Genomic DNA, 24,136 nt, shown 5'->3' on the forward strand with positions numbered 1-24,136 from the left:
CAACTCAGCTCTCTACAGTATTTACATATCAGTAATAGCACAACACACACATTTTGAAATACGGAGGCAGGCACCAAAAGAAATGAGCTAAAATAGTTGAAAGGGATTCTAAGGAGCAGGAACACGGAAGTACACAGGGACTGATCCTTTTATAACCAGCTAGAACATGTACATGTGTAATACAGACAGAACAGAGGATTTAACATTTCTGGGGGTTAGGCTTGCCGGATCAGATATACCTATGTAGGATAAGTTTTTAAGAATCTGCTACTCTGAAAAGACTCCCGCAGTGCCTTTGCTCACCTAGATGTACCCTTCCAATAATCTTCTGGGTGCCCACTCCTTTGGCAATCCCTGCCCACCGACGGTCCACCAGCCTCATTATGTTACACCTTTCTGCACAAGCTTGGCTCATAATAGTCATCTGGGCACCTGGAGGTGGAGGGAAACATCAGAGAATAAAAACAAAGTCCACACTTGTGTTAAGATTAAAAAATGCAGCCCGAGAACAGGGCAGAGAGCAGGTCCACCCCCAGGCTTTTGTCTGAGTACAATTACTCACACCCAGTTTAAGCTAGCCCTTAGCTGTTCCCACCACAGTTGAATTCAACTTTCAGTTCCACGCTGGAATCTGAAACAGTGTAGAAACCTGGCAGGGAGCGAAAGAATACTTTGTTGAAATGTAATAATTGGATGACATTTTAAAACTTTACAGACAAAAAGCAAAACCACCTGGAGGGAACTTCCAGAAAGTCCAACCGCGTCTACAGATAGGGAACACTAAGGTAAGCACCACTTCACGCTCAGGTCTGTCTTCACCAAGTATCTTTAAACATCTTATCAGATTATTTTTACTTCAAACTCTGGGACAGTGTCATTTACCAGGTGAAACCGGCAGTCTCTCGAACACGTAAGAGCTGAACTCCCCATCTCTGCACCAATAAGCATGCCCCAGGGCAAGAGGGCAGTCAGGGTCCTTTCCTGCGTGTGTTCACCCGTGCGGCCAGAGGGGCCAGGGCAGGAGACAGACAGTCTCTGTTTCCCCTACATGTAGTCCTAGTCTCCCACGGACTCTAGTCTATCACCGTGTGCTGGACATTTCCTTCTCAAAGCCAACAGATATAAAGCCCTTTCTCCCCCAAGTAGTGCTCACCTCGGATTTCTCTTACCAATGAAATTACTTTCTTGTAACATAAAACTCGGCTCTGTTCACATGTGACTCCTTGTCTTTCAGCCTTCTCCCCACTCTCAAACTCTGCTCCAACCCTGTGAGTAAGTTTTATGCAATTTCTATTTCTGACCTTCCTTCTTCTAACTATAGCAACCAGCGCAGCTCACACCCTATTCCCCTCACTAGTGGACAATTTCTCTGGTTTCCAAACCACTGTGCAGAGGTATAATTTAAAACAAGGGAAAGAGTTCTGACTCTGACCCTGAGGGATACAGAATTTTCCAGATCTGTCATTGTTTTCAGCCTTAAAAAATCCTCCATGGCTCCTCCTCTTTGTAAGATCAGCCTCACACCCCCTCGCCACAGCGACACAATCCACCTCATCCTGGCCGAAGTGCTTCTGGTTGCTACAGACCGATGTCTGTGTCCCCCCAAAACTCCTACGTTGAAACCATCACGTTCCTAATGTGACTGCATTAGCAGGTGGGGCGTGTGGGAGGGGATCAGGTCATGGAGGTGAAACTCTCAGGAATGGGATGACTGTCCTTGTGCAAGAGACCCCAGAGAGTGCCCTCACTCTTTCTGCCACGTGAGGACACAGCGAGAAGATGAACGTCTGCGACCTTGAAGTGGGTCCTCAGCAGAGACTGCACCGGCCTGCACCTTCGTCCGGAACTCCCCAGCCTCCAGAGGAGAAGGAAATCTGTTGTTTACAAGCACCCCCCCACCCCCCGCCCAGTCGATGGTATTCTTTTATAGCTGCCCGAACAGATGCAGCTATCAGCCTTTTACTTGTTCTAAACCCCTCGCTTCGACAGGAGCAAGTTGTTCCCTCTGCCTCTCACTCCCACTGACCCTCCTGCAGAAAGAGTGCCTCCCGCCTTCATTTTCTCTGAATCCCACTCACGCTCAAGGCTCAGGTCAAACCGCGACTCCTCTGCAGCTGACTGGCCTCGCCCAGGGCTCCCCCCTCTCATTCAATCCCAACACCTCCCGTTCACTTGACTCACAAGGCACCTGACACTTTATGGGCACTAAAAGCTCTTGGCATTCGAGGAAGGTTAGAGTCAAGAAGATCTAGCAAAAAGGAAGGAAAAGAAAACCGGAGAAGGCGATCTCTCTTTTCTTCCTCTCTCCCCTTTCTACTGCACAAAAGCTACTTATTGTTGTAAAGTAAGTGAGCCCAAGACAAGAAGTGCCCCTTTCAACACTCTCCTGCCTTTTCCTCTGCCCGTGGAGACAGGGCAATTCAGACGCCCGCTCTGTGGGGAAGCCACGCCTGAGCAGCCCAGTCGGAGGGAGACTGTGGCCTCGACGGCTAGCCAACATGCATCTGATTTTTGCGGTCACTGAGCTGTGGTATCAAACAGATCTGAGGCTGAATCCGAAGTCCACGACTCATGGGCTCTGTCTACCTGAAGAGCAACATCGCCCAAGTTTCCTCATCTACAAAATAGGGTTAATAGTTGAACACAGCTCCCTGGGATAACCTGAGGGTTAAGTGAAATTAAGATGACCTATTTTAAGCACCGAGTGTGTTGCCTGGCACACAGTAAGGGCTCAGTAAACGTTGAGTGTTACTCTTAGGGTCTCTTACGTACGCATTTGTGTCTCTCACTCATACGAGTCCCATGAAGCTCCAGTTGGTGAGTTTTCCTCCCAAACACTCCACGCAAGTGCCCCGCATACGGCATTCAACGGACATTTTTTGAACTGACTAATCAGAAAATGTGCTTCTCTCAGGAATGTATGTATCTCAAGACACAAACACCTAGCCTGAGCTCAGGAGCTCATCCCACCATCTCACAGGCTGAGCGAGGTACCCAGGATTAAGACACACAAGACCACTGAGCCACACCCACGCGGTGCTCTGCGTGGTCTGACTGAAAAGCAGTTACTACTGCGAGAAAAGGTGCCAGCTGGTACAGGTACTATTCACAGTCTCAGGTGGGGAACTCCCTGTCTGCTGACCTGGCGGTCAAGTTCTTTCAGGGCAAGAGCCCTGATTCATACATGCTTCAACTTCTCGCAGCTCCCAGCAAAGGGCTGCCACACAGACCATGCTGAGGTACTTGTCTGACCTACACCCCACACAGCTGCCTCTCACGGCTCCTCCTTCTAAACCCATGTACTCGCAAATTTCTCACAGAGGTATCCTAAAAATTCAGGATGCCCCATCGGGGGGTAGGAAGATAAAGGACATACTGCAAGATACAAAACCAGTGAAGAAACGATTAAGAAATAAACCTGTTACAAACAAAAGGTTGGCAAGTGAAGCGACCCCCAGGCTCGTTAGCAGTCCAGGCTACTGCCCGCTTTCACAGGCACCAGGCCCCCCTTCTCCCTGTGTCAGGTCAGAATGTCGGACAGGTGGAGAGACAAAGACCAAGACGTCACCTGAGTCAACGAAGGCTTTCACAGGGTGTCCGTTCACTTTGCAGTTAATATAAAGCATCACTACTTGGCCAAAACTTTCAGGAGCCTCTTCCATAGCTATCGTCATGTTTTCCTCAATGTTCTGTTGCCTGTAACAAACCAAAACCAAGCACAGTAAGATCGTTATTTCCAGGAAGGGGAATCTGTTTCAAAGTCACAACATTCAAAACAGACTTGGCTTTCTCTTCAACGAGCGGCTGAGCGGCAGCCGCAGAGACACCAATCTTCGAGAAGACCCTGGCGGGCAAGACCATGACCCTCGAGGTTGAGCCCAGTGACACCAGTGAGAGCATCAAAGCCAAAATCCAAGTCAAGGGGAGCATCCGGCCTGAGAGCAGTGTCTGATTTTGCGGGCAAAGCACTGACGGACGGACGCTCTGACGACAGCAGCCGCACAGTCCAGCCTGCGCCTGGTGCTCTGTCTGCGGGGCGGCGCCATCGAGACCCCCGCCCCCCGCCAGCTGGCCCAGACACACACCCGCGGCAAGATCATCCGCCGCCAGAGCTTTGCCTGCCCACCGCCGCGAGAACTGCGGCCACACCAGCCCCCTGCGCCCCAAGAAGGAGGTCAAATAAGGCCACTCCCCTGGCTCTTCCTTTGCCTGCAGGGCAGCCTCCTGCCCGAGCCCCAGGGCCTTGGAGCCTCCATAGTTTTCCCTTCACTAAACTGGGGGAAAAAAACCAAGCCAACATCCGCACACCTCTTTTGCCCCTATTATAGCAGCTGAGTCATGGAAATGGGAACCGGTGCTCTCTCCTGGAAGAGGTGAGGCGGTGAGATGCAGCTGGCAGAAAATCTGAAGGCCTGCGCATGGCTTTCTCACGCAAAACAGTTCTGCTCCCTTTATGAGCTCAGAAACAGGAATAAACCTCTGGAGTATAAGGGTCACGACATTTTAATTCTGTAGAACGTGAGAATTTCACGAATGCTTCAATTTTAACAGAGGATTTACAGGACATCTGGGTACATTTCCTATGTCCGGTGCGTGAGAAATAATTGGCAAATATAATATATGGGTGTTAACGGTCTGCACTGTGTCTCTGCTTAATCCCTGAGACTGGGTTTTCTACCTGTAAGTGAGCGTAGCAGCTCCGATTATAGTGTGGCTAAGAGCTGGAGAGCATCTAGAACACAGTGTTGACAGAAGAGCAGATGCTCAGCCAATGCTGAGCAAATGTCTCTCTAGTTACCTGCTATCGCTCAGAACCGCCCCCCCCCGCCCGCACAGTTCACTTGTCTGTCAAAACCATTCCTCCAAACACGAGTCATATTCTATTCTCACGTAAGAAAAGGATATAAAAGGGGGTTCTAGCGTACTCCAACCTTCTGTACCTTCATTCCCAACCTCCTTTTAAAAACACCAAACACCACCAACATTAATGGGAACAAGGGCAGGGACTGGGCAAAATAATTGAAGACTGTGGCACAAACAGAATGGGGCCCCAGACTGGGGATAAATTACACCAGTTTGGACCACCATCTGTCTGTGTGAACAAACCCCCATGGGATGGGGTGCCGGGCTGGCTCAGCCGGTTAAGGCGCTGCCTTCAGCTCAGGTCATGATCCCAGGGTCCTGGGATCGAGCCCTGCGTCCGGCTCCCTGCTCAGCAGACAGCCTGCTTCTCTCTCTCCTTCCGCTTGCTGCTCTGCCTACTTGTACTCTCTCTCTCTGTCAAATAAATAAAAACCTTTAGAAAAAAGAAAAGAAAAAAACAAAACACCCCCACGGAAGCGCAGCCGCACTGCTGGTCTCCGGGCGGTCGTGTCAGGTAGGTCCGCACTGGCACCACACGGCACAAATGAGCCCTTACAACAGAGACAGCAGGGCCCACAAACCCTAAAGTATTTACTGCCTGGCACTCCGTGGGAAGCTTACCAACCCCTGCTCTAACCTGCGGTGCCTGTCCTTTTCCTAGTAATACTCCCCCTCAACTGAACTGATCATTTTATCAGCCATTCTGTAATAATACACGAAACTTTTCAGGAAATCGAAGGCACGCTTATTTAATCTAGGGAAATACGCAAGCTCGCGTACCCCAGTGCACTCGCGCCCTGAGTAATCACCGGCGCGGCGCACCAAAGAAAACTTCAGGAAGTGCTTAACAGAATTACACGGCTCTTCTCCTATGCCACATTCTTAAATTTAGAAACGAACTAAAATTAGTTGTACACTCCTGACCTTGCATTGACTCCAACCAAGTTAAGTTTCAGCAAAATCAGATTCTGAGATAATACCAGTCATTTTGGCTATTCTGGGCTCTATATGTGGAGAGTCTCTTGAGAAGCACAAGGTCTTCTTTAAAAGAGTGTACACTGGGGCACCTGGGTGGCTCAGTGGGTTAAGGCCTCTGTCTTCAGCTCAGGTCATGATCTCGGGGTCCTGGGATCAAGCCCTGCATCGGGCTCTCTGCTCAGCAGGGAGCCTGCTTCCCTGCCCCCCGCCTGCCTCTCTGCCTACTTGTGATCTCTGTCAAATAAATAAATAAAATCTTTAGGAAAAAAAAAAGAGTGTACACATTACCCAGGTTCCTTAATCTCCCCTCACCCCCCGCAAGCCACACAAACATGCCCCCTCTCACTGCTAGTCTGCCAACAGGGCAGTGTCAGGGTTTGGCTATGATGCCTCCCCACTTTCCTTCCCACCACTCCTGCTTCCTGGATTGAACACGTAGGTTCTTCAGAATTATGTCAAGTTCCCTTGGAGCCGCAATGGAGTCTAGTTCAGAAAACACAAATTTCTTCCTATTTCTCTGGGTAGATTTAACTAGTGAGATTTTTTTTCAAAGATATTCATATACTAATATACTGATGCAATTAATGTGGGCACTTCATCAAAAAGAACAAGAATGGCTTGGGGCTGTCAACTGATTCTGACAAATCACTTAAATTTCCCTGATTTCAGACGTAGTCAGAGAAACAAGAAATAAAATAACCATTATTTGACTTCAAAGCTGACAGTATAATATAATGACCAAGTTGGGCTTCATTCGAGTAACAAAAGACTATGACTGCGAAGAACATAGTTCTTCTTACACAGCAGTCCCCCCTTGTCTGCAAGGGATACAGTCCATGTCCCCCAGTGGACACCCGAAACCACAAAGAGTACCAAATCCTACACATATACTATGTTTCTTCCTGTGTATGTATACCTACGATAAAGTTTCATTTATCAGTGAAGTACAGTGAGAAGCAACAATAACTAATAATAAAATAGAAAAATTGTAATATTCTGTAGTAAACATTCTATGACTGCGTCTCTCTCAAAATACCTTACTGTACTGTACTCACGCTTCTCACAATGATGTGAGATGACAAAATGCCTACGTGGTAAGATGAAGTGAGGTGAACGGCATAGGTTTTGTGACATGGTATGAAGCTACTACTGATCTTCTGATCTATCTGCTTGGGGACTATAGTTAACCACAGAAAACCAAGACCACGGAAAAGGCAGGGAAAGACTATACTAAGGCCTTCACCATTTGTAACAAAAACGGAATGGGCGTGGGGGGCGGCTGTCCTTCCATTCTAAGGGCTGATGAGCATCTAGCTCGTGACTAGTAACGTGACCAAGGCTGGCATCAGCATCACTGTACCGGCTCTTGCCCTACCTCTTAAGATTCTGATCCATCAGATTTGAGGGTAGAGCACAAGCACCTGCATTTTTAAAGCTTCTTATGTGATTTTAATGTAGCCCCAGGTGAGAACCACAGCATTAGGGAAGCTAGAGCTGTCCACTGAGGCCAGTGCAAGAGCTGCAGGAGGCAAACAGACCTAGGACCACAGAGTTCCATCTGTCCAGAGATCGCTCTCTGATCCAAGATAGCACCCAAGCCTGGGTTTAACTAGGGCTCACGCATTATGTCTAAGGACATAATGTATGTCCCTATGGACAGGCTACAGGCAGCCTGTAGAGCCACCCGAACAGTCTCACCAAGAAGGGGCCGCTGCTCAGTCCCAGAGTCATCTACCTGCAGGTGCTCTGCTGATGCACTGTGGGCCAGTCCCAGAGTCTTCACTCAACTTTTAGAAGAGAACGTCATTAAGTGAGGTACTTGTACCACCGTCGAATGTTCAATCAACGTGTGAGGAAAACGGAAGAGGAAAGAAGACCTAAAAGGCCGAAGCTGCTCTCTCAAATACAAAAACAAGGAGGATGCCTCAGAGCCGATGCCCGACTGACACCGGGTCACCTGGCATTTGGGAACTCTGGATTCTCTAAAGCTCGCTCTTTAGGAAAAGGGTCATTACCTTATATCTTCTTCTATTTTTGCCTGAGCTTCAAGATCAAAAGGGTCAGCAGAAAAGAGACGAATCCTTTCTTGCTCTCTCCGGGCTCGGTCCTGCTGCTGCTCCACCAGGACCCTAGAAAATTTCTCTACAAAAATAAGGGAGAAAATCTTGAGTACCGCTCTCTTTCCATTCTTCATTAGTACTTTTCCAGATCAAACAGTTTCTCAAGATACAACTGTAAAGAGATGCAGAAAGGATGCCTAGGAATTATTTTAAATGAGCAATTACATTTACTTGCTATTTTCTGAGGCAAGACCACGTCACCTAAATTCAATATGAAGAAATTAAGTCTTTGCAAAAATCATTTCTTCCTGTAAGAAGTTATCCATTGTAGTGTCTTTACCCAGAGATAACAATATTTCAATTGAAATGAATGGAAATGACTATCTGTGTGGCAGATAAATGGCTGCGTTGCTTTCCTCCCCGGCTGCCCTTATGAACCTATTACCTAGAGATAAAACAGCATGACATCAGGGGATGTTGTCCGTGGTACTGTGATAGTGTTTGTGTGGTGACAAGCAGTGTGTCTGCAGTGAGCACAATGTAAGGCACAGACTTGATGAATCATGGTGTTGTACACGTGAAATTAGGGTAATGTTGTGTGGCAACTATATTTCAATTAAAAAACAAAAAGCCCATCACCACCACCACCACCACCACCACCGAAAACCATGCGCCACAATCCTGTTTTTCCTCTAGTTTCATTCCCTCTATAACACCCTCTGCCTTAAGTCTGGTAAGTTAAATGCAAACTACTGTTAGCCTACCTATCTGACCTGGTGAATAATGAGAAAATGAGTGAAGAGGAAATACTGCTTGCTAGAAAATGTGTCTTACAAGAACCACCTTAATTTTGCTATTTCTTAAATGAGGATGCATAAAAATGTATAAACTTAAACTTGCCATCATCATGGTCTTTGGTGACTAGATCTGCTACATAAGAAACTAAAGACACCAGAATAATGGTCATATGAACTATTAACACACACAACATGAATGAATCCAAAACACATTAAGTTGAGCAAAAGCAGCCTGACATGAGAGAGGACACAGTGTACGATTCCATTTACATGAAGATCAAAACCACGACTATCAGAATGGCAGCAGCCCATCAGGGGAGGAAACTGACTTGCCTCAGAGAATATATTGGAACTTCTGGAGTGAGAAAAGCGTTCTGGATCTTGACTAGGGTGGTTACACTGAGTTTGCCAAAACTCAATGAACTGTATACTTAAAATCTGTGCATTTCTGTTAGGTAAGTATTACCTCGATTTAAAAGATGGTCAACTGAAGAATGAGCTATTAAGTGTCTGTCATGTTTTAAAATTTAATCAGTACTGTTTCATAAGCCCAAGAATAAAATTAGAGAAATTTACAGAGAAAAACTTTATTCATGAAGCTAACTAAAAATAAATGTTCTATTTAATATAAGAATGGATCAAATACAGCTCCAAACAAGCTATTGGCAACAACCCTGCTCCCATTAAACTTGGGGCGGGAGAAAATAAAGGGGGTTCATTCCATTTTACCATACAGGCTGATGGCACCAGACATGTTTTCTGTAACTAAAAGCATTTCACCTGGCAGCAAGCTGGGTTACTGGTGTGCTCTCAAACTGAAGGTCTACCTGAACAGGTTAAAATATGAGTACCTAGGTTATGCGCTGTGAAAACAATTTGAAAAAAAAGATAAATGGAGGAGGCTGGTCAAGCTGATCTCAGAACTCCATGCCGATGTAAAATTCTCTCGCTACTGCCAGTGAACTCAGCCTTTGACACTAGCCCGGATCCACCTCTCAGAGAGCACCTGGTAGGTTCAAGCAATCGTGTGACGTGGTGGCTTGAGCACACCAGCTGCCTGAGTTTCTCCACACGTGCTGCGAGGGAACTACTTCCCCTTGGGTCAGCTTGACAGTCTTCCATACGTGTAGGCTTACCAAGGTCTCCACTGAGCAGAGCATCTGCCAAGGGCGGGTTGCGTTCCTTCAGCAAGGACAGCTCATGGGGGTTGGCCAGCAACATGTCTCGGAGCAAGGCCGGATTGTCCAAGCCCTGAGGAGATGAAGCTATGTCTCCAGGAGATGAGTGGGAATGCTGTGCTGGTGGCTGGCGCTGCCGGGAGCCTGACGTGCCGGGCACGGCTATACTACGGAAGTCTATGCGGGGTAAGTCTGTTGGGGAAAATCGGTTCAAAGTTTACTTCCAGTGACTCCATCAAAACAAGCATTTGAAGGGAACAGCACTTGTTGGTACATGGCATGTAGTAAGTGGTAACTGCAGACATCTGACCTTGGCCGTGCTCCTGCTCTCAACTGACCACAGTCTGGGTGAACCCACAGACCAGAACAGAAAAGGGGGTGCCGACAGTGGTAGTAACCCTAGATTTTTGGCTCATACAGTATCCCAGAAGAGATGACAAGTTTTTACTTATTTGTGCTTTTAAAACATTAAAGCTAGTCTCAATAAACATAACCACCTAATGCTGAATGTAATTCTTGAGAAAAATCCCAGTCCGCTTTGACATGTTTCAAAGAGCCTGCACACCCTGGGGAAAGAATACTGTACAATCCAAGGGGCCTGAATCCATTTTAGATGTAAAATTCTACAAGTTTCTGCTGAACACATTCGCTGTCGGAATTTATGCTTTCATCTGTGCATCACTGCTAACTCTTACACCCTGGGGAGCTAGCAGGTAGAACTGTTTTACAGGAGAGACAAACAGAAGAAAAGGAACATGCTCAGGTTCTCTCTCAGTGCTTAGGTCACCAAAAGATAGAACAGAGTTAAAGGCTACAACTCCCAGGTTCTAAAATCCAGGCTGGGCTGACCTTATTAAAATGAAAGGAAAATAAAAGGGAGTCTTACACGAAGGACCCACACATTATATGATTCCATTTATACGAAATGTCCAGAATAGGAAAATACACAGAGACGGAAGGTAGACTGATGCTTGCCCAGGGCCAGGAGGCTTGGAGGCAGATGGGGAATGACTGCTAATGGGTACAGTTTATTTTTAAGGTGATGAGAATGTGCTACAGTTGATTGTAGTGATGGCTGCACAACTTGGAATATACTAAAAATCAATGAACTGTACCCTTTAAATGAGTGAACTTATGGTATATGAATGGTATCTCAATAAAGCTGTTACTTAGAAAGGAGTTTTTACCTTAGCAAAGAAAAAGCAGAGCAGAGCGAGAATGGGGCGCTAGAACTGAGTGAATCTGCATCTCCTCAATCCCAAAAATGTATCTGAGGGTCACTCCTGTCCCAAGACTGAGGCCGTCCTAAAGCGTACGGGACATCAACAGAAGGAGGGAATCCTTAAATTCCAGCATCAGTTTCTGCCTCTTAGCATGGGTTCAACTAGACACTTTCTCCAAACAGACCTCAGCGGGCAGCTAGTAAATGTTTATGTGTGCATGTACACGTTTGAGGGAATTAATCTATACCAACCGGCAAAACAGAGGGGCGGGCCTTCTCTGTGGGTCAAGAAATTTTATCTCTAACCCTGTTACACTTATCTTGAGAGTCCATTCGCTTCAGAGTAATTCTGAGAAAGCTGTTTACCTGACAGACCAGATCCCCTCCCCTCCCCCACCTACTGGCTGTCTGGTCCACATGGGACAGTACAGGAAAAAAAAAAACCAGTCACTTTCCAGAACTAACCACCTCACCAAATTAACCAAAGGCAGACGTGGTTTTTGTTGACCGGCACGTTCGAATCCCAGCTCTTTCTAAAGTTTAACAGTAGCCCCGAGGGACTCCTGTAACCCCGATCCGGGGGAACAGTGCATCATGGTCTCTCACAGCCCCAGTTTCAGGCTGAATGGAAGCACTGTGTTCTGAGCTGGGGTTTGTCATCATCACCCAGACACCCATCAGCTGTTACCACAAACTATAAAACCAGCCATCCTAATGACTAAACACTGTTGAAAGAAATCTATCTGAAGATAACAGGGAATGGAAAACACTATTACATGTCATCAAACAGTTCCCTCTCATAACCCTGTCAACTTTCTACAGATCAGGAACCCCTTTGAGCATCTGAAGAAAGCTACAGACCCTCTCTCCGTCAAATGCACACATGCTCAAACCCACCCAATTCTGTGATTCTTTCAGGGACACAGAATCACTCTAAATCCCAATGCACAGATTCCAGATTACAAACCCCTAATCTGGATGGACCATCAAGACAGACAACAGCTTCCTTTCACAGGATTAACATGGCTGGTAGGGAAGGAACAGAATGTGGCGGTCTGGCGGCTTAATGCTCATAAGGGTCAGTATAATGGGAAAAAATACCACATTTTGTTCCCATGTCTTCATTTATTAGCTACGTAACACTGAAGACATTACTTAAAATCAGAGCTTCATCTATTAGTGATAACAAATTATAAAGAAGAATCTCTTCCCCCACAACAGTGATGAGACCACATAACGGAGGGGCACGTGCCTGGCTGACTGCCAGCAGCAGGCCAGGCACAAAGTAGCAAAAGTCAGTCAGGAATCACGGGCAGAGGTGGCCTCCTAAGTCCTTCCCAAGGATAAAGTTATTGTTGATAACAGTAGAAGCAAACGTTTATCGCAGACGCGCTGTGTGCCAAAGGTTGCGAGTGCACTATTCTCACAGCCTATCTCACAGGTGGTGATGAAACGGACGTAGGAAAGTTAACACGTCCGGGGTTACACAGCAACCAAGGGGCAGTTAGAGCCTGTACCCTGCACTCTGAACCCGAAGGCAGTCCACTGCTCCGGCCCATGTTACACTCTCTCCTGATGCTGGTGTCAGGGATGTCTTACTTGGGAACTGCACTGGAGGTCGAGGGTCGGCGTTCTCCTTCTGTCGTAAAATCACAACGTCCCCATCTTTCAAGCCGTAGGAAGCCAGTGATCTGTGGTTGTCTGTGAGAGGTCTTTCAGCATAGACAATCTACGACCAGAAAAGATCGTACAGTAGAAAGCACTGAAAAGTAACATGGCACAAAGCAGGAAGATACATCCAGTGTCCCTTTTCATCAGACGTCAGTCCCGGCTCAAAACCCCTCAGTGGTTTCCAATCACACCTGGAACAAAAGCCCAAGTCCTTCCCGTTACCAACTAGGCCCAAACCATTTGGTCCCTGGCTCTCCTTCTGACTTCATCTCATATTGTAATTGCCATTCCCCAAATAACATGATCAATTTCCCTCTGGGGCTGTTTCTCTTGCTCTTCTCTCTACCTAAGGAATGTTCTTTTCCCAGTCATCTCCTTTTAAAGTAGGCTCTATGCCCAGTGTGAAAATTGAACTCACGACCCTGAGATCAAGAGTTGCATGCTCTGCCGACTGAGCCAGCCAGGTGCTCCCCAGTCATTCTTTCTTAAGGTCTCTGATCAAACATTACCTTTTCAGAGCCCTTCATTCATCGGTCTATTTAAAAAGTACCCTCAGGGTGCCTGGGTGGCTCAGTGGTTAAGCCTTTGCCTTCGGCACAGGTCGAGATCTCAGGGTCCTGGGACTGAGCCCCGCATCAGGCTCTCCACTCAGCGGGGATCCTGCTTCCCCCCACCTCTGCCTACTTGTGATCTCTGTCAAATAAATAAATAAAATACAAGAAAATAAAAATAAAATAAAATGTACCCTAACCTCTCATATTATAAATCTATTTCTTAAAGATTATTTATTTATTTATTTGACAGAGATCCACAAGTAAGCAGAGAGGCAGGCAGAGAGAGGAAGGGAAGCAGGCTCCCCGCTGAGCAGAGAGCCCAATCCGGGGCTCGATCCCAAGACCCTGGGACCATGACCTGACCCAAAGGCAGAGGCTTTAACCCACTGAGCCACCCAGGCACCCCTATAAATCTATTTCTTTCTTTTTTTTTTTTTTTTAAAGATTTTATTTATTTATTTGTCAGAGAGAGTGAGCACAGGCAGACAGAGAGGCAGGCAGAGGCAGAGGGAGAAGCAGGCTCCCTGCTGAGCAAGGAGCCCGATGTGGGACTCAATCCCAGGACGCTGGGATCATGACCTGAGCCGAAGGCAGCCGCTTAACCAACTGAGCCACCCAGGCGTCCCTAAATCTATTTCTTTATTGTCTTTCTGCCCCCACTAAAATGTAAGCTACTTGAGGACAGGATTTTGTTTTACTCGCCATATCTCAAATGTCGTGTGTGTGTGTGTGTGTGTGTGTATGTGTGTGATGAGAACTTCTAACATGGACTCTCCTAGCAGCTTTCAAGTACGTGATACAGTACTGTTAATTACAGTCACCAAGCTGGACATGACACCCAGTGTGTCCACTTCTAAATGGTCCCGCACACCGGCATGTCCGCGAGTTTTCCAAACGCCACCTGCTCTGCATCCCTCCTACCATTCCCAAAGCTCGGTCACACTTATGACTGGAAGATGAAAGGGGAAGAAATTCAGAAAAGAACTAAACACAGATGGCAGAAAGGATCATGGCTGTACTACTAATAAAAACATTTTTACGAGGTGCGACCAAACTGAAGAAAACCTGACAGCAGAAACGCAGACGAAGCACCGCGCTGCGGGAAGCACGGGCATGGAGGGCACAGGGTACTTTTGCCACGAAGGCACATGAAACCTACCCCACACTGTCACATGCTCCAGAGGGGCATTCAGAGCAAATTCAGGCTTTGAAAGGCTTTCTCCCTAGCGACTGGCTCTGCACCAGGCCACAGGCAAACGGAGGAGCCTGAGTTCTGTCCTGGCTCTGAGAGGGGCCGAGTCCCTCAGCTGGTCCAGGCTTCACAGTCCCCATTTGTCAAGCAAGCAGGTGGGGCTTGAGAATCACTACAGCTGTCCCTTCCAGGTCTTTCTGCCCCACTACCATTTTACAGCATTTCCTCATGTGTCCTCAAAGCTTTCACAGTAAGACTGCCTGACACGGAACTTGAAAAGTACAGGATTTGTATGGGGAAAAACGAGCTGTCATATCCGCTCGCAGAATTTGCACTGACGTGAGGAACAGAATGAACAGCAAACCGAATTTCCAAAACTGAATACTTCTGGGCGTGCACAAAAAACTGATTTCAGAGTTTGTAGGGATGCCGATACTTTATAAATTCTATACATGACTAGAAAATGTAATGTTCGTTCTTACCCTCAACCTACAGAGTTCAAACATGTTACAAGAGACTGCAGGTATCATTGCATCAATTCAGTCACACTCTCTTCTTCTCCCTTATTTAAGCACCACACAGTAAAGGTACAACAGAATCAACACAGACTGTTTGCAAAACAACCTGAAAGTCCTATCATAACGTGTGCGATTGCTGGGAAAACTACCGGAAATCTGAAGGGACAAGTGTCACGGGTTGGGGTGTGCAGCAAGAAGAGGCTTGCCAAGAGAAGCGCCACGCAGGCAGCTCTTACAAGGTGGCAGCGACACTGTGAAGCCACCACAAGGAAGGGACCAAGTGGTCCACAGCCCACTCCTTAGTTTTCCGGGTACAGAAACTCAACTATCAGTATATTCAGAGATACAGTCAGTGGACACATTCTAACTGGACTTATAAAAGAACATTTATCAACAACAGGAAATCAAACTCAGGAGCATCGGAATGCTCCGGGCCACCAGGTCACTGGAGTCTCTTCAGCCTGAGGAGCCACGATGAAACACTACTGCCGCGTGCACGTCTATCAGAATGGCTTCTCGTGGTCTCCCACTTACCAACGTCCTCTCATGAAAGCGTCAATCATTTTACGAGGTGGGCCTTATCGGTCCCATTTTATGGACAGGGAAACAGATACAGAGTTCAGTGACCTGAGACTACACAGCTATTAAGAAGAGAACTAGGACTGGAACCCTGTCTGCCTGACTATAGAGCCCATCATCTTCCCTAAGGACCACATACAACTTCCCCAAACCTAAGTCCAAAGTGGCCTGGTGAATCACTGGGTGACCTGAAAAAGAGCTAGTAAGTAAGCCATCCACTGAAGGCCTATCCTCACCAGAGGGGTCTAAACCCTGTCCACTGCTCACCGCATCCCTGGCCCTGAATGCAAGAAAGAACGCTCGCAACTCCTCCCTCTTTGGCCTCCCACCTTGTAGACACCGTACATCACTCCACAGTGTTCCTTTAACACAGTCTTTGCTCAGCAGACAATATAAGTTTTTTTACAAAGTAAGACAGGCTCATCTAACAATAAGATCCAGGTAATAACTAGCACCAAACACATATAGGAAGTGTGGAATACTGCTATCTGCCCCATTTTCTAAAAATACGAGACTGGACAATGTGGGTGAGGAGCAAAGACCCTTCACACTGACAGAGCAGCAGGCGTATTCCATTTTAGTCAAGGACACAAATGAGATAAACAAAAGCTTAGCTGAAATTGTAACTGCCACAAAGAACTGATTTCTTTTTGTTAAGACGGGTTTAAACGCCTAAGAAAGACAATCTTTTTATAGCTTAAGTCCTAGAATAAGTCTGAATGATCTTCTAGCTTAATAGGAGAATATCAGACCAATGGTTTCAAATTTCTACCAGTCAAAACAAAATGAGTGTCAGTAATGGCACCGGTGATGCTTCCTACCCGAACACTCAACTCAAAGGCCACAAAGCTAAAAACTCTAGTTTTGCCAGTGATGAGAACATCGAACAGGAAAACCGATACTGCTGCGAGTCTCTAGCAGCGGAAGCGGCCCACCTGCGAGGACTTACTCCAGAGGGGTCACCCTGGAGATGGAATTCTCCTCTCAATGAACATTCAACAACAGTATGATTAAAACAACTCCAGGACCTTTAAGCATGATGTCAAACTCTTCCCGGTCTCTGAATGAGAGCCTTCAATCAGCAGAAATCGCAATACGTTTCTAGCAGCAAGACCAGACACTGGCCACAAAATCTTTGGAGTCACATCTGAATGGCTACATAATAGTATCTACCAGTAACAGAAAGTCCACTGTATATCAAGTGATCTACATAAACTATTTCATGTAACAGCTTGACTTTTCCAGCCCTGCTGGAAAACAATTTGGCAACAGTTACCAAGAGCCTTTCAAAAGACCTGGCAATTCCATATCTAAGAGTATATCCTGAGAAAATAATCAGAAATGGGGACAAAGCCTTAAGTATATAGATATCCATGAAAATGATACTCATAACTGCTTCCAATTTTCCCCAACTCAAATGCTCAGCAATAAGGAAATTGTTAAATAAATTGTAGTACATCGACAGGATGGTATATGATATGGCCATTAAAATGACAAATTTGAAGAATTTGATATGCAATGGGAAAATGCTGACAATGTAGTGTGGAGGGAACAAAGAAAGTTGAAACTGTTAGGGTAGTTCAGGGCATCCTGTTTAAAAGATACATATGTAAAAGGAAGTAAGCTTAGAAAAAAAAAAAATACACTAAAAAGTAAACTGCAGGGGCACCTGGGTGGCTCAGCTGGTAAACCGTCTGCCTTCAGCTCAGGTCATGATCCCAGGGTCCTGGGACTGAGTTCCACGTTGGGCTCTCTGCTCAGTGGAGAGTCTGCTTCACCCTCTCCCCCCTGCTCATGCTCTCTCTCGCTCCCTCTCTCTCAAATAAATAAAATCTTAAACAAACAAACAAGCAAAGTGCAGTTATTTGGGGGTTATGAGGTAGTAAATTACTGTCCTTATCTTTTCCTGTAAGTTACAAATTCTCTACAACGAATATGCAGTATTTATCAGGAGAAAAAAAAAAAAAACCATGAAAATTACCTGCGAAAATAAACATGTCCAAACCAGCTACAACAGAAAATTTCAGTTCCACTCATTTAAAACAGTGTTTTACAAACCACAAGTCATGCCGTGTACAGAGCTACTTTTCCAGGATCATACAGTCACTGCTATTATTTGGTATTTAAATATGCCTTTCATTTGAGAGTCCTTACACATTCTGCACACGTCTTTACCACATGCCACCTACAGGGGTAAATTATAATGATGTTTCAAAAATACAAAGACATTAATTTAAAGTGAAGCTAAGTTCTGATAATTCTTTGAAGTTTGCCCAGCCAAGTCTGCATCAAAGTATCAAACAGAGCCATGACGGGCTTCCAAGCCCACACTTGTATTAAGAGATGGAACATGCCCAGCTTTAATCACATGTACAAGCAGAGATAGTTTCTAGTCTAAATTTGTTATCGTCACATTATAACTACTATAATCAGACTAGAGCTGTTAAAAATTAACACCTTTTCCAAGTGCATACTTAGGCACTACTGAGGCTGATGTGGAAGACTGAATTCAAAACCAGTGATCCTCAATGCCGGGAAGGCATGCAAAGCAATTCTTTAAATATGAAGGAACAGAACAGTATTGGAATTTTCATTTCCATTTATTTGAGTTCATCCGTCCTTAAATTCTATCTTATGGTTGTTCATAATGGACACAAGGTATTCCTTCATGTGTATTATATAACTGATGCTTCCAGTTATATACATGTATGTGCATATATATACAATGCGTATCACATTTGTTCAAAATGTTTGTAACTTTTTATATACCACAGAGATGTTTTAAAACATTTTACTCAGAGGGATACATAACCAAAAAAGTTTGGAGATCAGTGGTGGAGATCTTGGCAGGAAAGAATAGTCAGGAACATTAAAAAGAAAAAAAAATCCCTTTAAAAATGGAGGAGAAGGAATGAGAATGGAGAAGGTAACTAAGAGGAGAGAGGTAAAGAGACCAAGAGAAGTGTGAGAGGAAGAAAGGGAAAATGAGTAATAGGGGAGAATCTGGGAGGTAAAGGGGTGGGAGAGGGGGCCTTGCGTAAGTGACATTTTTGTAGGTAAGAACTATAACGATGCTTACTATTATGATTTGGTAAAGGGAAATGACTCAAGTGTCTAGGGTGGATCCTGTTCCTGCCTGATGGGCAAACAACTGAAAAGACAACCGACCACCAGACATCTTAAAATAGATCTGTGTTAGGTTACAATGGAGCCAACAGGAACAAACTTGAAACACAGGAGCTGTTTACCGCTCTGTAATACAAGGTTCACGGTACTGGGAGCCCAGGTCTGCATATGCTAATCTGGCTTGGGAAGGAAGTAAATGCCCAAAGGTGACCTAATGAATAAGAAAGAAATTTGGAGTCAGCCTAACTGTTCAGTGACTGAGGTACCCCTCACATCCTGGGCTGTGCCAATCTGACACACTCTTCACTCAAAAACAGCAGGATTTGAGGCAGTGCCAATCTTCATCTTCTTCCAAGTCCTAATAACAACAAAATCAACTTACATCTTAATTTTTTATTTCCCCCACCAGCTGGTGATTATAACCAGGGTAAGAGAAAAGCCACCTTCAAATATTTTAAGAGTTGAGTGTACCTCCCTAATTAAACTGTCCTTTCCTAGCTCTCCACTTGAGGGATTCACTGACAGGAACTGGTTCCTCAGTTTTTGTGCATTAGCTGTTTATAGAAAAAGGCTCAAAGAATCCCTTTTACCAAGTTCTTTGTAACTTTCATCAGTCGGCCTATTTGAGTGACACTCTGCACCCTGAAACAAAATCTTTCTTGATATTCAGCTTTATGCCAAGGTTCCAAAGTTCACATACTGTAAAGGAATCATACTCGCTTCTGAACAAAATATTGACGCATCTGTTTACCATAACACAGGGCAGAACACGCTGTAGTTAGGCAATAGTTTTTGGAACTATTTCATAACTGCAGTAGGAAATCAAGATTTACATTCTGGGGCCTTGCAGGACTTCTATAATTTTCTTAATGTTCAGACCATGTCCTCCAAGGTCCACTTATCAAGTTAAGATTTAAACGTTTTAGCGTGAAGGCCAGAGTTATCGTCACCAATTCTGTTTGGGGGCAGCCTCGAGGCATTTTGAGAATAAATTACTTTGCTTATTTGAAATGTTAGAGCAGCTGAACTTCCTTCCAGCAGGGTAGGGAAATGAAACAGGCGAATCACACCAAGAATATACTAGGCCATTTTTACAAAAATATCCTCATAAAGCAACGACCTTTGAACCCAGCCAAACTCTGAATTATGGCCTGAAATAAAGAGAGATTCTGGCCTACTCCCAGCGAAGAAACCAGAGCAACAAACAACTTGAATTGAACTAATAACTGCCCTCCCTTTGGTGGGGGAAGGGGGGAAACTGCTTTTTTTTTTTTTTTTTTTAAAGAATTTAACCAGAAATGCTATGTGGTAGGGAAAAGGGAACAGGGCATTTCCAAATGCCTCAAAACAAGGTAATGGAAGTCTCAAAACTTTTTCCTTCACTTAGAGTGCAAATCTCTACATTTAAAGGTAAATTACGTTTGCTTAAGCAGGAGCTCGCTCCAAAAAAGCAGATGCACAACCTACCACAGTGATTCAAACTGGTATTTCTGGTTGGGGAAGCAGGATGTACGAATTCCTGCAAACCTCGAGCTGCTGCTTCTATTCTACGGCTGTTCATAATGTACGTAGGTCCACACCACCCCAAAGGAGGGATTATTAGGGGAGAAAGGGCCAGAGAGCCAGAAGGTGGGGCGGGCCGCCCAACTGTCCACGCGCCCCTCAGGCTGCAGTGGGTGCGTCTGCGGTCAGGTTCTCCGCTCCCTCCCATGGCACCCCACCCCACGCTCGGCGTGTGTGGGGGCAGCCAGCGATTCCAGCTCCCTCCCGGACGCGGGGGCGGGCTGGGAGAGGCCATCCTGCTCCCGCCACCCCCAAATTCTCACCAGTAGCAAAGGGAGGGCGTGAGACCCGGAGGCAGGAGGGTTAGCCCTGGAGGGAGACTCCGCTCGCTGCCCGGCATACCTGGCTCTCCGCTGCGGGGATGCCGGACTCGAGCTCGCACAGCGCGCGGAAGTTGTGCAGCTCGAAGTCTGCGTCGACCTGGAGGGAAAAGGTCACCTCGGAGAGGTCCCTCCGCACACAGTACACGGTGAGCAGCATGGCCCGGGCCCGACCCAGCTCGGCTCGGCCCGGCCTCGGCGCTGGGCTGCGGGGCGGCGGCGGGGCCTGGCTGGTGCTGCGGGCGAACGGCGCGAGCTGCTCGCTCGCCCGCTTGCTCCTTCCCTCCCTCACACACGCTCAGTGACTCACTCCCTCCCGCCCTCACTACCAAGCACGGCCGCCGCCACCCGCCTGCGACTCCGTCTGCCTGCTTTGCCGGCCTGCCTCCCACCGCTGCCGCCAAGCGCGCCAGCCGCCGGCGCCCCGCCCCGCCGCAACGCGGCTGCCGTAAAGCCCGCCTCGCCCTCTCTGCCTTCGCGACGCAGAGAAGGGGCGGGCCGGGAAGAGGAAGCGGGAAGCTGGGAGAGGATTGGAGGGAAGGGAAGGCTTGGGAAGCCAGGGAAAGGAAGGGCGAGGAAAGGGGCGGGAAGGAAGGGAATGAGGGAAGTCGGAGAGCGATTTAAGAGTCGAGGTCGGTGGTGGTGTCCACGATCTCATCCAAGCGCCGACCGGGTGGATACAAAAATGGGTAAAACCACGGGTCTTTCTTTGCCCTTGTGGAACTCTCACGCCACTAAGCAGAGAGTTCTAAAATGGATTTTACTAAGTAGAAATTGAGGCTTAGAAAGATTAATTCACTTCCTGTCCCAGTGATTTAGCGTTAAAACCGAAGTCATGCCCTGTCTAGTGTACGGAACCGAGCTTACTCTGGCCCCTGCCTTCTCCAGAGCGGCCTCCCGAGTCCTTCCCGCACTCTGCCCACCCAGCCACATTGGGACCTTTGGTTCCTCCAAGGCTCCATTCCCCTGTCTTGCAAAGTTTCCTCTCTACTCGGGACTGTCTCCTTCCTACACCTAGCATCCCCCCGCCCCCACCAGCGCCTGCTGCAGAGCTTTATTGGGCACAGCTCAGAATCTGCTTGATAAAGTATTTGCTACTTTAATGGCCTGTTCATGGCCACATGGCTGATGACTGCATAGAGGCCCAGAACATGAGGATAAGGTCACAAAAACCGATCCAACAGTGGCATCTCCCTACTTAACACCGCCCAATTCCCCATCTGTGGAGTAGGGACCCCTCTTCTGTTGTAACAGGAGGGAAGATGGAAACAGGATGGCTGTGGATGCAGGTTAAGTAGGTAGGTTTGGTGGCAAGAAAGTCAAGGACCATCAGAAGACTTCCCTCCGTGAAGGATGGAAGTTCATCTGTGGAGAATAAAGTGAAAACCTGGAGGATCCGGGGGTGGAGAAGAGTGGTTGTATCAGCTGCAGAAAGCCTATCAGTGATTGAAGCAAATAAAGGTTTATTTTTCTCACAGGATAGGAAGCTGGGTGGTAGACAACTGCATCTGTTCAGTGACTCAATAATATTGGGGCCTCTATTTCTGTAAATATTTTGGCCTTTCCTGGAGGGTCACGATATGGCTGGCTGCCTCCACTCCATGCAGCATTTTCTTGTTTAAGGCAAGAGCTTGGCCAGAAGTCCTGCAGCAGGTTTCTGTTTACACATCACTGGCCACCACTATGCCACATAGATGCAAACAAGGGTAGGAAAGTGGGTGTTTAGCTCCTCTCACCTCTTTAAAGGACATGGACAGGTGAAAAAGGTTTTTGGAACATGTGTTAGGTGAGACCTACATAGTCTACTACTATCTACATGGACCTATGGCAGAGGATATTTGGAATATCCATTGCAAATTGAAACAAGTTGAACAGAGAAATGATGTAGAATTGTCAGGTGGTGTCAAGGATCCAACTGAGGTTGGACTCACAAATTGGTTAATTTTTCCGTGTTACATCTTTTTTCTAGTGGTGCTCAGGTGCCCGGGTGTGCCAGATTTTATTTTCCAAAGATGGCAACAATAATATCTTCCATCTTATATGTCCTTCTTACAATGTGACCATAACATTCCTCCTATTAAGAGATGGGGTGTATTTTCCTCCATTTGAATCATGGCTGACTGACTCTGGTGTAAATGTCATTGTGTGCCTTCTGAGGCTAGGTTATCAATGGCAATATAGCTCCTGCCTGGTTCTCTGGGAACACTTGGTCTTAGAACCCAGCAACCATGCTGTGAGGAAACCCAAACCACATGGAGAGAACATGTGTGGATGTTCCAGGCAACAACCCAGCTGAGATCAAAGTCAGTTCCTAGGAAAACCACCAAAGACACTTGCTGTTGGTTTCAATCCCAGACATTGAGCTGTCTCCAGCATGTGGGTCTTTCTAGCAGAGGTCTCGGACGCCATGGGGCCATCTCCACTGTACTCTTTTTGAATCCCCGACCCACAAATCTGTGAGCATAATACAATGATTATTTTGCTTGACTAAGTTTGATGTGGTTTGTTACAAAGCAACAATAAATGGTACACTGAATACAGTCTCTCTTTATATATATATATATAAACATATACATGTATACACACAAGTATATGTATATGTAAACACACACACACACATATACCTACCACATCTTCTTTATCCATTCATCTATCAATGGACACGAGGGCTGCTTCCATAGTTTGGTTGTTTGTTTTTTTTTTAAGATTTTATATATTTGAGAGAGAGAGAGCATAAGAAGGAGGAGCAGGGGAAGAGGGAGACAATCTTAAGCAGATTCCCCACTGAGTGTGGAGCCCAACATGGGGCTTAATCCCAGGAGATCATGACCTGCGATCATGACCTGAGCTGAAACCAAGAGTTAGATGTTTAACCGACTGTGCCACCCAGGTGCCCTCATAGTTTGGCTATTGTAAATAATGTTGCAACAAACACAGGGGTGCATGTAGCCCTTTGAATTAGTGTTTTTGTATTTTGGGCGTAAACACCCAGTTGTGTGATTACTGGATTGTGGGGTTGTTCTGTTTTTCTTTTTGAGGAACCTTCTCACCATTTTCCACAGTGGCTGCACCAGTTTGCATTCCCACCAACAGTGCAAGAAGGTTCCTTTTCCTCCACATCCTTGCTAACGCTTGTTTCTTGGGTTTTTACTTCTAGCCATTTTGACAAGTATGAGGTTGTATCTCATTGCAGCTTTGATTTGCAATTCCTCAATGATGAGTGATGTTGAGCCTCTTTTCATGTGTCTTATTGGCCATGTATATGTCTTCTTTGGAGACTTGCCTTCTGCTCATTTTTTAATTGGGTTATTTGTTTTTTGGGTGTTGAGCTGTATCAGTCCTTTATATATTTTGGATACTAACCCTTTATCAGATACGTAATTTGCAGACATTACTTACATAAATTAAAAAAAAAAGTGGTAAGAGAGAGGGGTGCCTGGGCAGCTCAGTCGGTTAAGTGTCTGCATTCGGCTCAGGTTATAGTCTCCGGGTCCTGGGATTGAGCCCTGTGTCAG

At 46.3% G+C, this 24,136-nt stretch overlaps 1 protein-coding gene across 3 annotated transcripts in view; it reads right to left on the reverse strand.

The window, feature by feature from the left end:
• The window catches only part of LOC308342550 (protein DDI1 homolog 2), a 40,228-nt gene extending 19,323 nt beyond the window's left edge, over positions 1-20,905 (reverse strand). For 2 of the 3 annotated variants that reach the window (XM_080803081.1, XM_080803083.1), the window contains exons 1-6: positions 20,644-20,898; positions 12,698-12,827; positions 9,835-10,068; positions 7,857-7,983; positions 3,569-3,696; positions 304-432 (exon numbers count right to left, since the gene is read on the reverse strand). In XM_080803081.1, the coding sequence (XP_080659207.1) occupies positions 304-432; positions 3,569-3,696; positions 7,857-7,983; positions 9,835-10,068; positions 12,698-12,827; positions 20,644-20,781 (886 nt within the window). In that variant the 5' untranslated portion in view covers positions 20,782-20,898. Of the gene's footprint in view, positions 1-303; positions 433-3,568; positions 3,697-7,856; positions 7,984-9,834; positions 10,069-12,697; positions 12,828-20,643 lie in introns of all 3 variants that reach the window. The other variant, XM_080803082.1, reaches the window with a different exon arrangement.
• Between the last annotated feature and the right edge of the window lie 3,231 nt (positions 20,906-24,136).

The sequence above is a fragment of the Martes martes genome, assembly GCF_963455335.1.
Source record: "Martes martes genome assembly, chromosome: 4".
Lineage (NCBI taxonomy): Eukaryota > Metazoa > Chordata > Mammalia > Carnivora > Mustelidae > Martes > Martes martes.